A 19214-nucleotide genomic window follows, 5' to 3' on the forward strand; every position below is an offset into this window, starting at 1 on the left:
TCAGCATAGTGGCGATGACCTTGTCTGAGAAGCCCTTCTTCCTCAGACGCTGCCGCTCAATAGCCAGGCCGTAAGACCAAAGGGAGAGGGATCCTCCATCACCACGGGACCCTGATGTAACAGGCCCTGCTCCACTGACAGCCGCAGAGGATCGTCGACTGAGAGCCTGATCAAGTCCGCATACCAGGGACGTCTGGGCCAATCCGGACCCACCAGGATTACCCTGCCGGGATGCTTTGCCACCCGGTCTAGCACCCTGCCCAACATGGGCCAGGGCGGGAACACATAGAGGAGCTCTTGTGTCGGCCACTGTTGGAGAAGAGCATCTACTCCCAGGGATCGAGGGTCCCGTCCTCTGCTGAAAAAGCGCGGCACTTGGCAATTGGCCGATGACGCCATCAGATCTAGGCTCGGCTGGCCCCAGCGCTTCGTGATGTCCAAGAACGCCTGAGCAGATAGTTGCCACTCTCCGGGCTCCAAGGTATGGCGACTGAGAAAGTCCGCCTTGACATTCATGACTCCGGCAATGTGGGCCGCTGAAAGCTGCTCCAGGTTCGCTTCCGCCCACTGGCAAAGACTCATAGCCTCCTTGGCTAGAGGGGCGCTCTTGGTACCTCCCTGGCGGTTGATATAGGCCACAGCCGTGGCATTGTCCGACAGGACCCGTACAGGCTACAACACCAGTACCGGGATGAACTCCAATAACACCAACCGAATGGCTCTGAGTTCCAGGAGGTTGATAGACCACTTGCCTCTGCAGGAGACTAGAGCCCCTGCGCTGTCCTTCCCAAGCAGTGGGCTCCCCAGCCCATCAAAGAGGCGTCTGTCGTGACGACAATCCACTCCGGGGTCACCAGAGGCAATCCTGCAGACAACTTGTCTGTCTGCGTCCATCAGCTCAGCGCCTTGCGCACTGCTGGGTCCACGGGAAGGCGCACAGCATAATCCTCCGACATCGGAGTCCAGCGCAGCAGCAGAGATAGCTGTAGTGGTCTCATATGAGCCCTGGCCCAGGGCACTACTTCCATCGTGGCCGTCATAGAGCCCAACAGCTGCACGTAGTCCCAAGCCCGAATAGGAGAGGCTACTAGGAACTAGTCCACCTGAGCCTGAAGCTTGACAATCCGATTGTCTGGCAGGAACACTCTGCCCACTTGGGTGTCGAATCGAACTCCCAGATACTCCAGGGACTGAGTCGGGCGCAGCTGGCTCTTCTTCCAGTTGAAGATCCATCCCAGGGAGCTCACAAGAGCAACTACCCGGTCCATAGCTTTGCCGCACTCTGCATAAGAGGGGGCTCGGATCAACCAGTCGTCCAGATAAGGATGGACTTGTACTCCTTCCTTTAGCAGGAAGGCCGCTATGACCCCCATTACTTTGGAAAAGGTCCGCGGAGCAGTAGCCAACCCGAAAGGGAGGGCTCTGAAATGGAAGTGTCGTCTCAGGACTGTAAAACGCAGAAAGCGTTGGAGAGGAGGCCAGATGGGAATATGCAGGTACGCTTCCTTGATGTCCAAGGAAGCCAAGAACTCTCCTGCCTTCACTGCCGCTATAACAGAGCGGAGAGTCTCCATGCGAAAGTGCCTCACTTTCCAGGCCCGATTGACCCCTTTGAGGTCGAGGATAGGCCGGACAGAACCTCCTTTCTTTGGAACCACAAAGTAAATGGAGGAACGTCCCTTGCCAATCTGATTTTTTTGGCACCGGAACGACCGCACCCAGGCGGATCAGGTTGTCCAAGGTCTGCTGCACTGCCACAGCTTGACCGGAGACTTGCAGGGAGAGAGTACAAACCCGTCTCTTAAGGGTTGGCAGAACTCTAGCTTGTAGCCGTCTCTGATGACTTCCAGCACCCACGCGTCTGAAGTTATAGTGGTCCACTCGCCCAGAAACGAGGACAGCCGTCCTCCAATCTGCACTGGGGCGTGGACCAAGGCCCCGTCATTGGGTACGAGACCCTGGGGGAGGACCGGAGGGAGCACCTCCGGGACGGCGGTCTCTGCGAAAGGAATGCTGCTTGGGGGAGAAATTCCTCTTGAAGGAAGAGGGGGCAGAGGAACCCGACTTGCCCGGGCGGTACCGACGGGCTTCCAGCAACCGTCCTCTGGAGGTACCGGGACGAGTACTAGCCCGAGCCCTGACCTCTGGTAATTTCTTGCCCTTAGACGTGCCGAGATCGGTCACGATTTTGTCCAGCTCGACCCCAAAGAGCAGCTTGCCTTTAAAAGGCAATCTAGCCAGGCGGGATTTAGAGGCGTGGTCAGGAGACCAATGTTTCAGCCAAAGCCACCGCCGCGCAGAGACTGTCTGAGCCATGCCTTTAGCTGAGGCTCTCAAGACATCATACAGCAAGTCTGCCAAATAGGCTAAGCCCGATTCCAGGGCCGGCCAATCAGCCCTCAAGGAAAGATCCGAGGGGGAAGCCCGCTGCACCATAGTCAGGCACGCCCTGGCCACATAGGAGCCGCAAACTGAGGCCTGCAAACTTAAAGCAGCTGCCTCAAAGGACGACCTTAAGGCCGCCTCCAATCTTCTGTCTTGGGCGTCCTTTAGGGCCGTGCCACCTTCCACCGGCAACGCCGTTTTCTTAGTCACCGCAGTGATTAAAGAATCCACGGTAGGCCACAGATAGGCCTCACGTTCACTCACAGCCAAAGGATAGAGGCGGGACATAGCCCTAGCCACTTTAAGGCTCGTTTCCGGGACATCCCATTGAGCCGCAATTAAGGTGTGCATGGCATCATGCACGTGGAAGGATCTAGGCGGGCGCTTCGTCCCCAGCATAATGGCAGAGCCAACAGGGGCTGAGGGAGAGACGTCCTCCGGAGAGGAAATCTTCAAAGTGTCCATGGCCTGTAAAAACAGGTTGGGCAAATCCTCTGGGCTAAAAAGCTGCGCTGCAGAGGGGTCATCCGCTCCATCCGAGCGGGGATCTATCTCCTCCAAGGAATCCGCAAAGGACCGTTGGGAGACCTCAGACACGCTGCCCTCATCTACATCGGAGGAGACAAAGTCCTCCAAGGCCTGGAAATCAACCCGAGGGCGTTTACCTCTGGGAACCTCAACCTCTTTATCAGAAGAGGGAGCAGGGGCAGCGTTTTGCATGAGGAAAGCCTGATGCAGCAGCAAAACAAACTCGGGGGAGAAACCCCCCAGACTGTGCACTTCCGCAGCCTGGGCAACAGCCCTAGACGCACTCTCAACCGGCGCTCGCAATAGCGGGGGAGAGACATGCTGCGCATCCAAAATGGCGTCCGGCGCGAAACTCCGCGAAGGAGCCGCGCGGGAAGAACGGCGCTTAACTTTAGCCGCTTGTGCCGTCGCCCAAATTAAGGGCGTTCATGGCATTAATGTCTCCAACCTCAAGGGCGGCCCCGAAGAAGCCGTCCGAGCCGCGTGGCCGGCCAAGATGGCGGAGGCGAGGAGCGGGGGATGGGCGTTTATGGCGGGAAAAAACCGCCACGCCGGAGGAACGACCGGGACATTCATCGGGCACTAAACTGTCACCCATCAAGGGCGAATCAGGTTGTAAAACCCCCGCATCCCCTCTAGAAGCACTCCAGCGATCCGGGGAGCGACCCTTTGCGCCCTCGCCCTCCGACGCCATATGCCACGAGGAGAAGAATCGGGGAACCCCCTGCCCGCTATAAAAAGGTAAAATTACCTGCTTGCCGCTCCGAGCTGTAACGAACTGGTGTCCCAGTGAGTAGCTGCAATGAACGTTTAAAGAAACGTCGAATTAAACGCCTTTAAAGACGTTTAAAATTTTTTTTTTTTTTTTTTTAAACGGAGCCAGCGGGAGGGGGGAGAAAAGGAGGGACCTGGCACCACCAGGTTTGCACTTGCTCAAAAGAGCCCTCAACCCCAGGCCTCAACAAAACCTAAGGATTAGGCTTGGAGGCCTAGCCAGAGCTGCTGCTGTGTGTGACCACCACCTGCTGAGATAGAGAACATACTGAGGAGTTTCCGGCAGCACATGACCACATATAGGGAGGCAAAAGTTTGCTCTCTATCTCCACCTGCTGGTAGATGGACACAACCCACCAGTCTATGGATTGATCAGCTTGATGATATGGAAACTACTACTACTACTTGACATTTCTAAAGCGCTACTAGGGTTACGCAGCGCTGTACAAGTTAACAAAGAAGGGCAGTCCCTGCTCAAAGGAGCTTACAATCTAAAGAACGAAATGTCAAGTTGGGCAGTCTAGATTTCCTGAGTAGAGGTGTAGTGGTTAGGTGCCGAAGGCGACATTGAAGAGGTGGGCATTGAGCAATGATTTGAAGATGGGCAGGGAGGGGGCCTGGCGTATGGGCTCAGGGAGTCCATTCCACGCATGGGGTGAGGCGAGGCAGAAAGGGCGGAGCCTGGAGTTGGCGGTGGTGGAGAAGGGTACTGAAAGGAGGAATTTGTCCTGAGAGCGGAGGTTACGGGTGGGAACGTAAGGGGAGATGAGGGTTGAGAGGTAAGGAGGGGCTGCAGATCGAGTGCATTTGTAGGTTAGTAGCAGAAGCTTGAATTGAATGCGGTACCTGATCGGAAGCCAATGATGTGACTTGAGGAGAGGGGTGATATGAGTGTATCGGACCAGGCGGAAGATAAGGCGTGCAGCAGAGTTCTGAACGGACTGAAGGGGGGATAGATGGCTAAGTGGGAGACCAGTGAGGAGTAGGTTGCAGTAGTCAAGGCGAGAGGTAATGAGAGAATGGATGAGAGTTCGGGTGGTGTGCTCCGAGAGGAAAGGGCGAATTTTGCTAATGTTATAGAGGAAGAAGCGACAGGTCTTGTACCCTGATAACACAGTGTCCCATTGATTGTTCTCCCTCCACCAGGTCTCTGAGATGCCTATTATATCTACCTCTTCATTTAGTGCTATATACTCTAACTCTCCCATCTTATTTTTTTAAGTTTCTAGCATTTGTATAGAGACACTTCAAAATGTGCATCTACAAGCTGCTTGGAGGTTGACAGGCATAATTTGAATCCTTCACTCTGTTTTCCCCATTAAACACTTCTGGCTTTCTTTCACCATCATTGAAACCTATAGGGATTCCCTAAAGATCTTGATTTAAAAGTACCGTATTTTTCGGACTATAAGACGCACTTTTTTCCCCCCAAATTTGGGAGGAAAATGGGGGGTGCGTCTTATAGTCCGTAGAGAAATTTAGCAGGCCGCCCTCCCTCCCGCCGAGTTTCGAGATCGCCCTCCGCCGAGTTCCGAGATCCCCTGCCCTCCCTCCCTCTGAGGTCTAAAAGTAATTTTACCTAGTTGGGGCTGCAGCGAAAAGCATGCAGGCTCAGCAGGTCACTCTTCCCTTCTGTCTCTCTCACTCTCTGGTCCCGCCCTCAAACAGGAAATGAAGGCGGGACCAGAGCTGAGAGAGACAGAAGGGAAGAGTGACGTGCTGAGCCTGCATGCTTTTCACTGCAGCCCTGACTACGTAAAATTACTTTTAGACCTCAGAGGGCAGGAGGGCAGGGGATCTCGGAACTCGGCGGGGCGGGAGGGAGGGCGGGAGATCCCGAACTCGGAGGGAGGAATTCGGACAAGATGCACCGGAGCACCTAGGTTTTAGAGGAGGAAAAAGGTGCGTCTTACAGTCCAAATTTTTCTTTCCTATTTCCCTCCTCTAAAACCTAGGTGAGTCTTATGGTCCAGTGCATCTTATAGTCCTAAAAATACGGTAACTTTCAATGATACTTCACACCAAACCATGCGCTCCTGCAAGACTATCCACTTCCCTCCCCCTTTTCACTTTTTGTTGCTCTATCTCCTTTTTAAATATTATCACCAGCAGCCTAGTTCCATCCTGGTTAAGGTGATGTCCATCCTTTTGAAACAGGCTCCCCCTTTCCTAGAATGTTGCCCAGTTCCTAACAAATCTAAATACTTCATATCCCTGCACAATCATCTCAACCACGCATTGAGACTTCAGAGCTCTGCCTGCCTCTTGGGTCCTGAGCATGGAACAGGGACCATTTCTGAAAATTCTACCCTGGAAATATGGATTTCAGCTTTCTAAGAGGCTAAATTTGGCTTCCAGAACCTCCCTCCCACATTTTCCTATGTCAATGGTACAAACAACCTCTCGCCAGCTAGGAGATAATCATACATATGAAGCTCAATGCAAAAGACTGGATAGAATCCTTCTCACAGCTGGACTGTTGTCTGCATCTTAGTATTATTGAATTGTTGAATTAAAATTGTTAAAGTACTAGGGATATTAGATTAATATAAAGAGCCTTAAGATTATATGATATATAATAACACAAGAACATAAGCGTTGCCATACTGGGACAGACCGAAGGTCCATCAAGCCCAGCATCCTGTTTCCAACAGTGGCCAAACCAGGTTACAAGTACCTGGTAAGATCCCAAAATGGTACTATACATTTTATACTGCTTATCCTAGAAATAAGCAGTGGATTTTCCCCAACTCCATCTTAATAATGGCTTAATAATAACTGCAACAGTACTCACCGGCTCTGAAGTAAACTCCCAGAGAGCTTACCACATGAAAGATTCCTGAGAAAATTAGAAAAAGTCATGGGATAGGAGGTAATGTCCTATTGTGGATTAAAAACTGGTTAACAGAGAATAGGGTTAAATGATCTGTCTTCTCAATGGAAGACCCCCCCCCAGGGGTCTGTGCTGGGACTGCTGCATTTTAACATATTTATAAATGATCTAGAGATGGGAATAACTAGTAAGGTAATTATATTTGCTGATGACACAAAGTTATTCAAAGTTGTTAAATCGCAAGAGGATTGTGAAAAATTACAAGAGGACCTTCCAAGACTGGGGCCAAGATGCACTAAAAAATCATTAAAGCCCTTCCCTTCCGATTCCCTTAGCGAATTGGTAATGAATGGAAATGCATCAAGGAAAAGGAATGCAAATTAGATGCTCGCTGTAGCTCACTTGCATTCTCTATTCCATCAGTAAACAGTCGGCCGGTCGAGCATGTGCAGAGCAGCCAAGCGTTATGCTGGCTGCTCTGCGCATGCCAAAGACGTCCTTTATAGACGTCCTTCACTGGAGAAACCCCCCCAAAAATGGATGTCTCTGACAAGCAGTGTCGCTCTGGCCCCAGCAGATCTCGTTTCCGCTCTTCCATCTGTGCACGGCACTTGCCCTGCCCGCAACCCCTACCCCTCCCCAGCAGCCCCCGCCGCTTCTGCCTCCGGAGCCAGCCGCCCACAGGATCCACAGAGAGAGCAGTGCCGCAGGCCGTAAGCAGCGTGATCTGGGTGCACAGCCCCTCATTCATTCTCTGCCACCCTCGGGAGAAGGAAGGAGGTTGCTCCAGCCTCGCTTCTTCTGGGATTCCAGCACTACCTTGCAGCAGCAAACATGGCTAGGTGTAGGCGCGTATTGCAAGAATCATAAACAGGAGGAGGAGATCCGGGAAATTATAGACCGGTGAGTCTGACGTCGGTGCCGGGCAAGATGGTGGAGGCTATTATTAAGAATAAAATTGCAGAGCATATACAAAAACATGGACTGATGAGACAAAGTCAGCACGGATTTAGTGAAGGGAAGTCTTGCCTCACCAATCTAATGCATTTTTTTGAGGGGGTAAGCAAACATGTGGACAATGGGGAGCCGGTTGACATTGTATATCTGGATTTTCAGAAGGCGTTTGACAAAGTGCCGCACGAAAGACTCCTGAAGAAATTGCAGAGTCATGGAATCGGAGGTAGGGTACTATTATGGATTAAGAACTGGTTGAAAGATAGGAAGCAGAGAGTAGGATTGCGTGGCCAGTATTCTCAGTGGAGGAGGGTAGTTAGTGGGGTCCCGCAGGGGTCTGTGCTGGGTCCGTTGCTTTTTAATGTATTTATAAATGACCTAGAGATGGGAATAACTAGTGAGGTAATTAAATTCGCCGATGACACAAAATTATTCAGGGTCGTCAAGTCGCAGGAGGAATGTGAACGATTACAGGAGGACCTTGCGAGACTGGGAGAATGGGCGTGCAAGTGGCAGATGAAGTTCAATGTTGACAAGTGCAAAGTGATGCATGTGGGTAAGAGGAACCCGAATTATAGCTACGTCTTGCAAGGTTCCGCGTTAGGAGTTACGGATCAAGAAAGGGATCTGGGTGTCGTCGTCGATGATACGCTGAAACCTTCTGCTCAGTGTGCTGCTGCGGCTAGGAAAGCGAATAGAATGTTGGGTGTTATTAGGAAGGGTATGGAGTCCAGGTGTGCGGATGTTATAATGCCGTTGTATCGCTCCATGGTGCGACCGCACCTGGAGTATTGTGTCCAGTACTGGTCTCCGTATCTCAAAAAAGATATAGTAGAATTGGAAAAGGTACAGCGAAGGGCGACGAAAATGATAGTGGGGATGGGACGACTTTCCTATGAAGAGAGGCTGAGAAGGCTAGGGCTTTTCAGCTTGGAGAAGAGACGGCTGAGGGGAGATATGATAGAAGTGTATAAAATAATGAGTGGAATGGATCGGGTGGATGTGAAGCGACTGTTCACGCTATCCAAAAATACTAGGACTAGAGGGCATGAGTTGAAGCTACAGTGTGGTAAATTTAAAACGAATCGGAGAAAATTTTTCTTCACCCAACGTGTAATTAGACTCTGGAATTCGTTGCCGGAGAACGTGGTACGGGCGGTTAGCTTGACGGAGTTTAAAAAGGGGTTAGATAGATTCCTAAAGGACAAGTCCATAGACCGCTATTAAATGGACTTGTAAAAATTCCGCATTTTTAGGTATAACTTGTCTGGAATGTTTTTACGTTTGGGGAGCGTGCCAGGTGCCCTTGACCTGGATTGGCCACTGTCGGTGACAGGATGCTGGGCTAGATGGACCTTTGGTCTTTCCCAGTATGGCACTACTTATGTACTTATGTACTAACTCTGCAATCCCACCTGCTCCGTTGGCGCATTGCTGGCCATGGTTTGTGCGTGGGGCTGCTGTTTAGGCTACATTTTGCCGAGTGCACCGGTGGAGGTTTTTCAGGAGAAAGCACTGCTTTATCTGGACGTGCTTCACTCAGCTGAGAGACCTTGAAGTCTCTGAGCCAATCACAACGCATTTAGCTGAGCTAAACGTGCTGTGATTGGCTCAGAGACTTCCAGGTCTCTCAGCCATGTCCAAAAAGGACGTTTTTATTATTGCCGGGAGGGGGGGGGGGGGGGGGGAACACACGTCCAAAAAGGACGTCTTTTTGGATGGACATCCTCAACTGCACTCTCCTGCTATGATCGAGCCGCATCGCAGCCTTCCAGCAGAAGGCCGTGGAGGGGGTGAGCGGCGCGGCGTCTTCCTTTCGGACGGCACAGGTTTCTATTAAGTGAAGGACGTCCAAAAAGAACTTCTTTGGAGTGGGGGGTTTTTTCAGGTGAAGGACGTCCAAAAAGTACATCCCTGACAACATTTTTTCTTCCGATTTGCCACAACAAGAGGTGTAGACCTCCCATTAGGTTTTTCACAGTAAGGGGATCGGAAAACCGTAGTGCATCTCATTATAATAGCCTTGCAATAGCCTCTGGATCATCTGCATTCTGTTTTCGTTAGCTGCTACTGTGATTGGAAAATGGCTCGGAGAAGCCTTTAGTGCATGCCAGGGTTTACTACTTGTTCGTTAATGGCTTGTTAAGTTTAGTGCATCTTGCCCTGGAAGACTAGGCATCCAGATGGCAGATGACATTTAATGTGAGCAACTGCAAAGCGATGCATGTGGGAAAGAGAAACCCAAACTATAGTTATGTGATGCAAAGTTCCACATTAGGAGTCACCGTCCAGGAAAAGGGTCTATTTAATGATACATTGAAGCGGCATCTAAGAAAGCAAACAGAATGTTCGGAATTATTAGAAAAGAAATGGAAAACAAAATGAGAATATTATAATGTCTTTGCATTGCTCTATGGTGCAACCGCACCTCAAATACTGTGTGCAATTCTGATCAACGCATCTCAAAAAAGATACAGCAAAATTAGAAAAGGTACAGAGAAGGGTTACGAAAATGATAAAGGGAATGGGAAGACTTTCCTATGAGGAAAGGCTAAAGCGGCTACGATTCTTCAGCTTGGAGAAGAGACGGCTGAGGGGAGATATAATAGAGGTCTATAAAATACTAAGTGGAGTGGAACAGGTAGACATAAATCGCTTGTTTACTCTTTCCAAAAATACTAGGATTAGGGGGCATGCAATGAAGTTACAAAGAGGGGCATAATCGAACGGGGCGCCCAAATTTTCCTGAGGGCGTACTCACAGGACGTCCTGGCGAAGGGGCGGGGAAACCCGTATTATCAAAACAAGATGGGCATCCATCTTTCGTTTCGATAATACGGTCAGGGACGCCCAAATCTCAACATTTAAGTCGACCTTAGAGATGGTCGTCCCCGGTTTTCAGCAATAATGGAAACCGAGAACGCCCATCTCAGAAATAGCCAAATGCAAGCCATTTGGTCGTGGGAGGAGCCAGCATTCGTAGTGCACTGGTCCCGCTGACATGCCAGGACAGCAACCAGGCACCTTAGGGGGCACTGCAGTGGACTTCAGAAATTGCTCCCAGGTGCATAGCTCCCTTACCTTGGGTGCTGAGCCCCGCAAAACCCACTCCCCACAACTGTACAACACTACCATAGCCCTAAGGAGTGAAGGGGGCACCTACATGTGAGTACAGTGGGTTTTTGGTGGGTTTTGAAGGGCTCACATTTACCACCTCAAGTGCAACAGGTAGGGGGGGAATGGGCCTGGTTCCACCTGCCTGAAGTGCACTGCACCCACTAAAATGTTCCAGGGACCTGCATATTGCTGTCAGGAGCTGGGTATGACATTTGAAGCTGGCAAAAAATATTTTTAAAGTTTTTTTTAGGGTGGGAGGGGGTTAGTGATCACTGGGGGAGTAAGCAAAGGTCATCCCCGTTCAGGCACCTTTTTGAGGCTTGGTCCCAAGAAAAAAATGGACCAAGTAAAGTCGGCCAAGTGCTCATCAGGGATGCCCTTCTTTTTTCCATTATCGGCCAAGGACGCCAATGCGTTAAGCACGCCCCACTCCTGCCTTCGCTATGCTTCCGACATGCCCCCGGGAACTTTGGTCTTCCCCACTACGGAAAGCAGTTGAGGACGCCCAAAATCGGCTTTCAACTATGCCGATTTGGGTGACCCTGGGAGAAGGACACCCATCTCCCGATTTGTGTCGAAAAATGGGTGCCCTTCTCTTTCGAAAATAAGCCTGTAAGTAGTACATTTAAACAAACCGGAGAAAATGGTTCTTCACTTAACGAGAAGTGAAACTTTGGAATTTGTTGCTAGAGAATGTTGTAAAAGCAGTTAGCTTAGCAGGGTTTAAAAAAGGTTTGGATAATTTCCTTTAAAAAAAAAAAGTCTATAAGCCATTACTAACATGGATGAGTAATCCACTGCTTATTCATAGGAAAAGCAGCATAAAATCTGTTTTACTGCTCTGGGATCTAGCCAGGTACTTGTAACCTAGATTGGCCACTGTTGGAAATAAGATACGGTCCCAGTATGGCAATGCTTATGTTAATTTCTCTTTTGGTTAAGGGAGGGGGAAGATTAACAATGGCTGGGGAGGGGTTACAGGAGAGTAGGGAGCAGGCACCACAAAAAGGTTAGTAATCCAAGCTTTTGCTCTCAGCTCAACTGGACTAGAAATGCTAGTGCAGGAGTTAGCGTTCACAGAACAGACCAGAAGCTGCACAAACACCGTCTTCTACCTACTGGAGATAGAAAAATACCGATTGAACCTGGTCTACACTGTCCTATATGGCACAGCTCAATTTGCCTCTATTGCCACCTGCTGGTAGACAGGCATAACCTACAATTTCTGGGCTGACCTGCTGGTGATGCTAAGGAATAAGTAGATAAATGGAGGTGAAGCAGCAGTAGCAGGGTCCTTACCAAAACAACTACTCCGGTGGGATACAAAGGCTTTGCAGGCAGTGGCAATAGCCAGCTCCCCTGAAATGACAGTCTTTATGATCAGATCCTCAATGTGAGCCATCAGAGCTGGAAGACAAAGAATGAATTTCAAGATAAGTCATGAAACCATGTATGCTGTTCGTCCCTAGATACATCACTTCCACAAAACAGTCAGCTTTTCAGACATTCACTTACTGACTGTGTCTTTCCCTTCTTGTTTCAGGTATCGCAGCATGGCACTCATACTCCATTTGTTCCCATAATCCTCCACTTCTGGGTCATTACAACTAAAAATGCAGACATACAGAATTACCACCTTTATATCATTACCTGTCCATACTCCTTTATCCCAATTCCAGTGCTGCCCATGCTTCCCCCATTCCCATGATTTTCACTTCCTTCCCAGTCCAAGTGATGTTCCCCCACCTCCAGTCCCAGTCAAGCTCATGTCTCCTGTTGCACTGCTCTCCACATTTCTACTCCATCTCCAGTAGTGCTCACATCTGTCTCAGTACTCCTTTAGTCACTCTTTCCTACCCTAGTCTCCCTGCTGTTTTTTATCAGTTATAGAGAGCTTCAGAAATAGTTCCGGCTAGACAGGCTGAGAAGCAGCAACACTGAGAATAAAAATATGAGGCTGTTTTCATCTTCCTAAAAATGAGCACTTTACAGTGTGCTACAGTGCAAGCCCTCCCTGAACCAAGACTACTGTGCATTGCATGCTGCCATTTCCCTGAATCCTGTGTACTGCAATGCAAGACCTTCAATCCTTTCAGCATTTTAGTGGGAAGCAGTCACGAGCCAATTGCTTACCAGAGCCCAGCTCAGCACTCAGAGAAAGAGACAGCGTAGTACTGTGCAAGACACTTTGGAATTTCTACACTATTCTGAGATATGCAGCAAAAAGATTAGTGCCCACACAGTACTCACAGTCTCAATAAATTTATCTAGTGTCATATCAGAAAATGAAGAGAAGGGCCTCATTTTGAATATAACTTTTGCAGAAAATTATTCATCTTGAAATAGAACTTTTGAAGTAGTTGGAAGACAAAGGTGTAAATATATTAAGATTACTGGGATCAATTAATGTCTTAAATTTTAAGGACTATTCCAGCAAACTTCCTTCTAGGGCAACGTGTCCAAATGGGATATTTTTGTGCATACTATGACAGTAGCGAACCCCACCCCTAAGCCAGAGTACATGAAGTATGATCTCAGTCTCTCACATTTGCTGTTAATTCTCGCCGTAGTACTTGCATTGTGCCACATTGAGCTTCCTTCTGGAGTTCATAAGATGTTACATGTATAGACAATTTATCCAGGTGTATTTGGAAATTCTTTTTAAAGAGGCCTATGACACCCAAAAACAGAAAATATTTCCACATCCTTCTGCCACATTCACCGAGTAGTCACTTGGGACAGACATCTCTATGATCAATGCTGTTCTGGAGTTCTCCTCTTTCATTACTATGCCCAGTTTCCTGGCACTCAACTTTTAATCTGTCAAAACAAGGGTGTCCCAGGTGATCATAACCTCTTCATTCTCCATGATTCTCTTAGGGTCATGATCCCAATGATTTCCGACGTAGTGTTTACAAAAGTTTCAAATGGATTAGATGTGTCACCTTGCTGTGCCTTTCTGTATGGAGGCTTTCTGCCATCACAGCGAGCTATATGAGTGACCATTTGAAGACCTGTCTTAGACTCTATAGATGTCTATGGTACCAGTTTTTTCTATGTTTGCTGTAATCCATCTCATTTATAATCCACTATCCTGGGCTGAAACTATCAATTGTTCATCCTTAGGTTTCAAATCACCTCTCCTTAGTCACATGAATGATTCTTGGAGTAACACTTTTGGGTTCATTTTCGAAACAGAAGGACGCCCATCTTTCGACAAAAATCGGAAGATGGACGTCCTTCTCCCAGGGTCATCCAAATCGGTATAATCGAAAGCCGATTTTGGATGTCCCCAACTGAACTCCGTTGCAGGGACAGCCAAAGTTCAAGGGGGCGTGCTGGAGGCATAGCGAAGGCGGGACTTGGCCGTGCCTAACAACTGGACATCCTTGACCCATAATCGAAAAAAAGAAGGATGTCCCTGACGACATTTTCACCCAGACCTGTTTTTCTTACGACTAAGGCACAAAAAGGTGCCCAAACTGACCAGATGACCACCGAAGAGAATCAGGGATGACCTCCCATTACTCCCCCAGTGGTCACTAACCATCTCCCACCCTCAAAAAACAACTTTAAAAATATGTTGTGCCAGCCTCAGATGTCATACTCAGGTCCATCACAGCAGTATGCAGGTCCCTGGAGAAGTTTTAGTGGGTGAGTGTACTTCAGACAGGTGGACCCAGGCCCATCCCCCCCTACCTGTTACGTTTTTGGAGGAATCAGCGAGCCCTCCAAAACCCACCACAAACCCACTGTACCCACATCTAGGTGCCCCCCTTCACCCATAAGGGCTATGGTAGTGGTGTACAGTTGGGGGTCAGCACATAAGGTAAGGGAGCTATGTACCTGGGAGCAATTTATGAAGTCCACTGCAGTGCCCCCTAGGGTGCCCGATTGGTGTCCTGGCATATCAGGGGGACCAGTGCACTACAAATGCTGGCTCCTCCCACGACCAAATAGCTTGCATTTGGTAGTTTCTGAGATGGACGTCTTTGGTTTCGAAAATCACTGAAAATCAGAAACGACCTTGTCTAGGGACGTCCATCTCTAAAGATGACCAAATTTAAGGTTTTGGATGTCACTGACGGTATTTTCTAAACGAAAGATGGATGTCCATCTTGTTTCGAAAATACGGGTTTCCCTGCTCCTGGATCAGGACGTTTTGCAAGGCTGTCCAAATCGAAATATGGACGTCCCTTTCGAAAATGCCCCTCCACGTATTTTCTGCTGTACTTGTGCATATACCCCTTTGTTCTTTACTTGCTGATCGAATTCCTTGAAGAGATTTTTTCTCCTCACTCACAAATGTTGTCACTTCCTTTCCTTTCAGTATTGGTGGATTCTCACTCATTCCTTCTACTTATTGGAACACTTGTTAGACGGTTTCCTAAAGGACAAGTCCATAAACCACTACTAAATGGACTTGGGAAAAATCCACAATTCCAGGAATAACATGTATAGAATGTTTGTACATTTGGGAAGCTTGTCAGGTGTTCTTGGCCTGGATTGGCCGCTGTCGTGGACAGGATGCTGGGCTCGATGGACCCTTGGTCTTGTCCCAGTGTGGCATTACTTATGTACTTAATAGTGGAGGTGGTTTCTGGAAGTTTTCTTTCATATTTCAATACCTTTTGTGTATTTGGTTCTGAAGATGATGTTAAGGAAGCCTAAATACATATGATAGTAGCTTGATAGGTAAAATCTATTTCTCTGATATCCATTCCTCCTTCATCTCCAGGAAATTACAGTCCTGGCATACACAAATTTTTATAAATAACCTTATGGATATGGAGACATTTTCACATTGTGCATCCAGTTTTTCAAGGTCTTTAAGAGGCCAGTCTATAATTCCAAAGCTGTAGGAGAGTTCAGGAATTGCCAGCTGATTAATGGTCTGTATCTTATTCCATGATGTTAATGAACTCTTCAATATTAATTTTACTGTTCTATAATATTCTTTACTGATTTTTCTCTCAGGGATTTCTGCCTGATTGCTGCTCCTTGCTCCTTCCACCATTCAGTATCACGTCTGTGGCCGTGACCACCCTCAGACTTACCTTATTTCTGGGGGTCAGCTTCTAAGCTGGCTTCTGCCTATCCTTTCTGGAGTAGTTTTCCTTCTGTGTGCTGGCTGCTTCCAGCATGGCTCTAATTACTCCACTCTACTGCACCTGGGGGTGCTGCCTGAGTTAGCTCTACCTCTGTCTCCAGCCTGGCTCTGTTTGCTCCTCTGTGCTGCACCTAGGTATTCTAAATCTCTCTATGTTCTGTGTGCGCTTTGCCTGCTCCTTGGTTTGTGTTCCTCTCACCCGCTGGTGGCCAGAGCCAGTGGCTGCCATAGTTTGTCTTGCTGTTCCTACCCGTTCCAGACTTTAGCCCAGTCTGGTCCGGTTCTTCCAGGCTGCCGGACTTGTCTCTCTTGTTTGTGCCTGGACAGCCTCCATAGTTCCTTACTGATGGCTGCAGCTGCTCCTCAGCTGTTGAAGGGCTTTATTAATCACTTAGAGACTGTAGCCTTGGCCTTTGCATCGTCTAAGGTCCCTGGTCTGTTAGAGTGCTCTGTGCACTGCTACCTTGTCCAGTTCAGTGTGAGTTTCTAGCTTGTTACTAGTAGCTTGGGCATAGCTTTTCTTGTTGGCTTGTGTACAGCTTAACTAGTTCTCCTGTGTGTTGAGTTGTGTGAGTTCCTAGCGTGTGTGTCACGTCTGTGGCCGTGACCACCCTCAGCCTTACCTTCTTTCTGGGGGTCAGCAGTTCTGCTGGCTTCTGTCTGTCTTTGTGTTAGTTTTTGCTCTGGCTTTGTATGCTGATTACTCCACTAGACCTCACCTGTGTGGGTTCTGCCTCTCTGGGGAGCCAGCATCTAAGATGGCTGCCACCGGCTCTATGCCAGCTTCCAAGATGGCTCCTGCTTGTCTTTCCTGTGGGCTCACTTCCTATGTGTGTCAAGCCTCTCTTTGGGGTCCGTGTACTTCCTGCTTCTGTCTTGCTGCTGGTGACTCATCAGTGAGAGCCTTCATAAGGAAGTGCTGTGCTTGCAGTCAGGGACTTTGCATGGTGTCATGCCTAAAGGTCGTCAGGTTAGTGAGTGCACTGCTGCGCTGCTACTTAGCCTTTCTCTGGGGCTCTTGCCCATCTGCTATTTGTGTCTGTGGACTACCAGACCTTCTGTGTGGGCGCTGCCCTTCTGCTTGTGTCTATGGACTGCTAGTCCTTCCTTTGCCTTGCTCTGCGTTTGGAGTCTGAAGCTTCAGCCATATTCTCTCTGTCTGTGTTTGGAGCTGCTGAAGCTTCAGCCCTGACTCTGTTATCCCTGGTTTATTCTATTGTCTGCTGCCTGCCCAAAGACTCTGTCCGCTGCCTGCCCAAAGACTCTGTTTGCTCCTAGTTTATTCTATTGTCCGCTGCCTGCCCAAGACTCTGCTAGTTCCTGGTTGCTTCTTCTGTCTGCTTGCCAAGCTTGCTTGTATATTCCGAGTCCTGTTTCTGCCAAGCTTGCTTGTATATTCCGAGTCCTGTTTCTGCCAAGCTTGCCTGTATGTCCTGAGTGTCTATCCTGAATCCTGTTTCTACTTAGCTAGGGTTTACCCGGTTTCCCGCTCTGCCTAGCTAGCGTATATCCTGAACCCTGCTTGTATATCCTGAGCGTATATCCTGAGTGTATATCCTTAGTGTATATCCTGAATCCTGTTTCTACCTAACTAGTGGGTTTACCCTGTGGGTATTCCCTGATCCCCGTTCTGCCTAGCTTGCATGTATGCCCTAGTCCTTGCTCCTGCTAAGCTTTTGTACGTCTTGTCTTCATAGCCTGTCTTGTGTGTCTGGCTTAGCGGCTGTGTGCAGCGCTCAGTGCAGTCTAGTATTTAGTATAGCTTCCGTGTGTTTCCTAGACCCAGGGTAGGTCCTCTGGATCTCCAGCTCCAGCCTTGTCCTGCAAGCCCTGCCAGCCACCCGCACGCTAGAGCTCAACTCCAGCGGAACGGTAGCTAAGTGCAGGTGAAGTGGTTCCTGTTCTGCCGGTTCCAGTTGCCTGCTTCCAATCCAGAGTTCCAGTCCTGTCCTTCCATATGTCCAGTTCCAGGGTGGTCTTGCCTGCCCCTGCCGCTCCTCGGCAGGGGTCCCACGATTCCCGGTTCTGCCTCGAGGACCTGACAGAATGCAAAGGCCCTCGAGAACATGACAGTGTGACTAGTTAGCTTGGGCATAGCTTTGCTTGTTAGCTTGTGTACAGCTTTACTAGTTCTCCTGTGTTTTGCTTAGTGTGAGTTTCTAGCTTGTGACTAGTTCACTTGGGCATAGCTTTCTTGTTAGCTTGTGTACAGCTTTTCTAGTTTTCTTGTGTTTGGCTTTCTGGTTTTCCCGTGTGTGTTTTCCTTTGCTTCTGGAGCTTCAGCCCTAGTCCTGTCCGCTGCCAGTACTCCTTGCTACTGGAGCTCCAGCCATAGTCTTGCTACTTGACCTGACCATTGCCTGAATCTGACTAGTCTCTGCTTGCTGTCTGACCTGACTGCTGCCTGTACCCAGATATTCTCTGCTTGCTGCTTGACCTGACCATTGCCTCAATCTGACTTCTTGCTGCCTGCTGCCTCACTCGACTACTGACTGAACCTGGATATTCTCTGCCTGCTGCCTGACCTGACTATTGCCGGAACCCGGACATTCCCTGCCTGTATGCCTTGCTTTCGCCTAGGTGCCTGGAGGCACTTCTGTATCCTGATTCCTGTTGTTCCTGCTTGCTAGTTCCAGTTCCGGTTTTCCTGTAAGCCCTGCCGGCTGCCCGAACCTGAGGGCTCAACCCTCAGGGAATGGTGGCTAAGCGTAGGTGAAGCCTAGGTCCAGTGTGTTCCTGTCCAGCGGGTTCCGGTCCCATGTGTTCCAGTCCAGTGGGCTCCACGCCAGTGCGTACCAGTCCAGTGGGTTCCAGTCTGGTGCATTCCAGTCCTGTTTATTCCAGTGCAGAACTCCAGTCCGGGGTCCAGTCCAGCCTTGCATCGTCTCTGCTTTGAAGGTGACCTTGCCTGCCACTGCCGCTCCACGGTAGTGGTCCAAGGGTTCACAACCCAGTGCTTCCAGGGAAGAAGCCTGACATTCAGCTATTTACACACACCTTCATGTTCAAGTTTCTTTATTTGACAGTCATCAATTAAAGGGATGTTTTCAGTTTTGCTCAACTTTTCCCTAAGGAAAGTCCATTTTCCTAAACCAAGTGTCATCTTGATGTCATCTGAGAAGTTATTCACTACTCAAAGTTGTGCTTTCTTTAAAAATTGAACTATTTTAAACATTTTTTTATCATACAGAAAAAAGAAAAAGGAATACCAAAATAATTACAAAGGAAAACATAACATTCTGATCACTCAGTGAAAACCTACAAGCCCACATCAAGCGGAGAAACGTTCTTACTCACAAAATAAGGAAAACGCAAACAAAATCAGAGAATACCTCAAAATAGTGTATTAAACTTTAAACTCCTATCTAAATAGTCACTTAACATATCCTGTCAGAAATAATTCCCAAAAGACATACTCTTTCCCCTGAAAGGTGATAATACATTTACATAGAAAATTTTAGGGGGGAAAAAAAACCTCACTCCAAAGGCCACCGCTGTAGGTTTAAGGTTTTA

At 48.7% G+C, this 19214-nt stretch overlaps 1 protein-coding gene across 1 annotated transcript in view; it reads right to left on the bottom strand.

Annotated features, from left to right (window-relative positions):
- Positions 1–19214, bottom strand: part of TTLL5 (tubulin tyrosine ligase like 5) — a 482374-nt gene that overhangs the window by 342278 nt on the left and 120882 nt on the right. Inside the window, exons 11-12 of the mRNA XM_030213729.1 lie at positions 12107–12198; positions 11891–11998 (exon numbers count right to left, since the gene is read on the bottom strand). Coding sequence (XP_030069589.1) covers positions 11891–11998; positions 12107–12198 — 200 coding nt within the window. The remainder of the gene's footprint in view (positions 1–11890; positions 11999–12106; positions 12199–19214) is intronic.

This window comes from Microcaecilia unicolor, chromosome 9 (genome assembly GCF_901765095.1).
Source record: "Microcaecilia unicolor chromosome 9, aMicUni1.1, whole genome shotgun sequence".
NCBI lineage: Eukaryota > Metazoa > Chordata > Amphibia > Gymnophiona > Siphonopidae > Microcaecilia > Microcaecilia unicolor.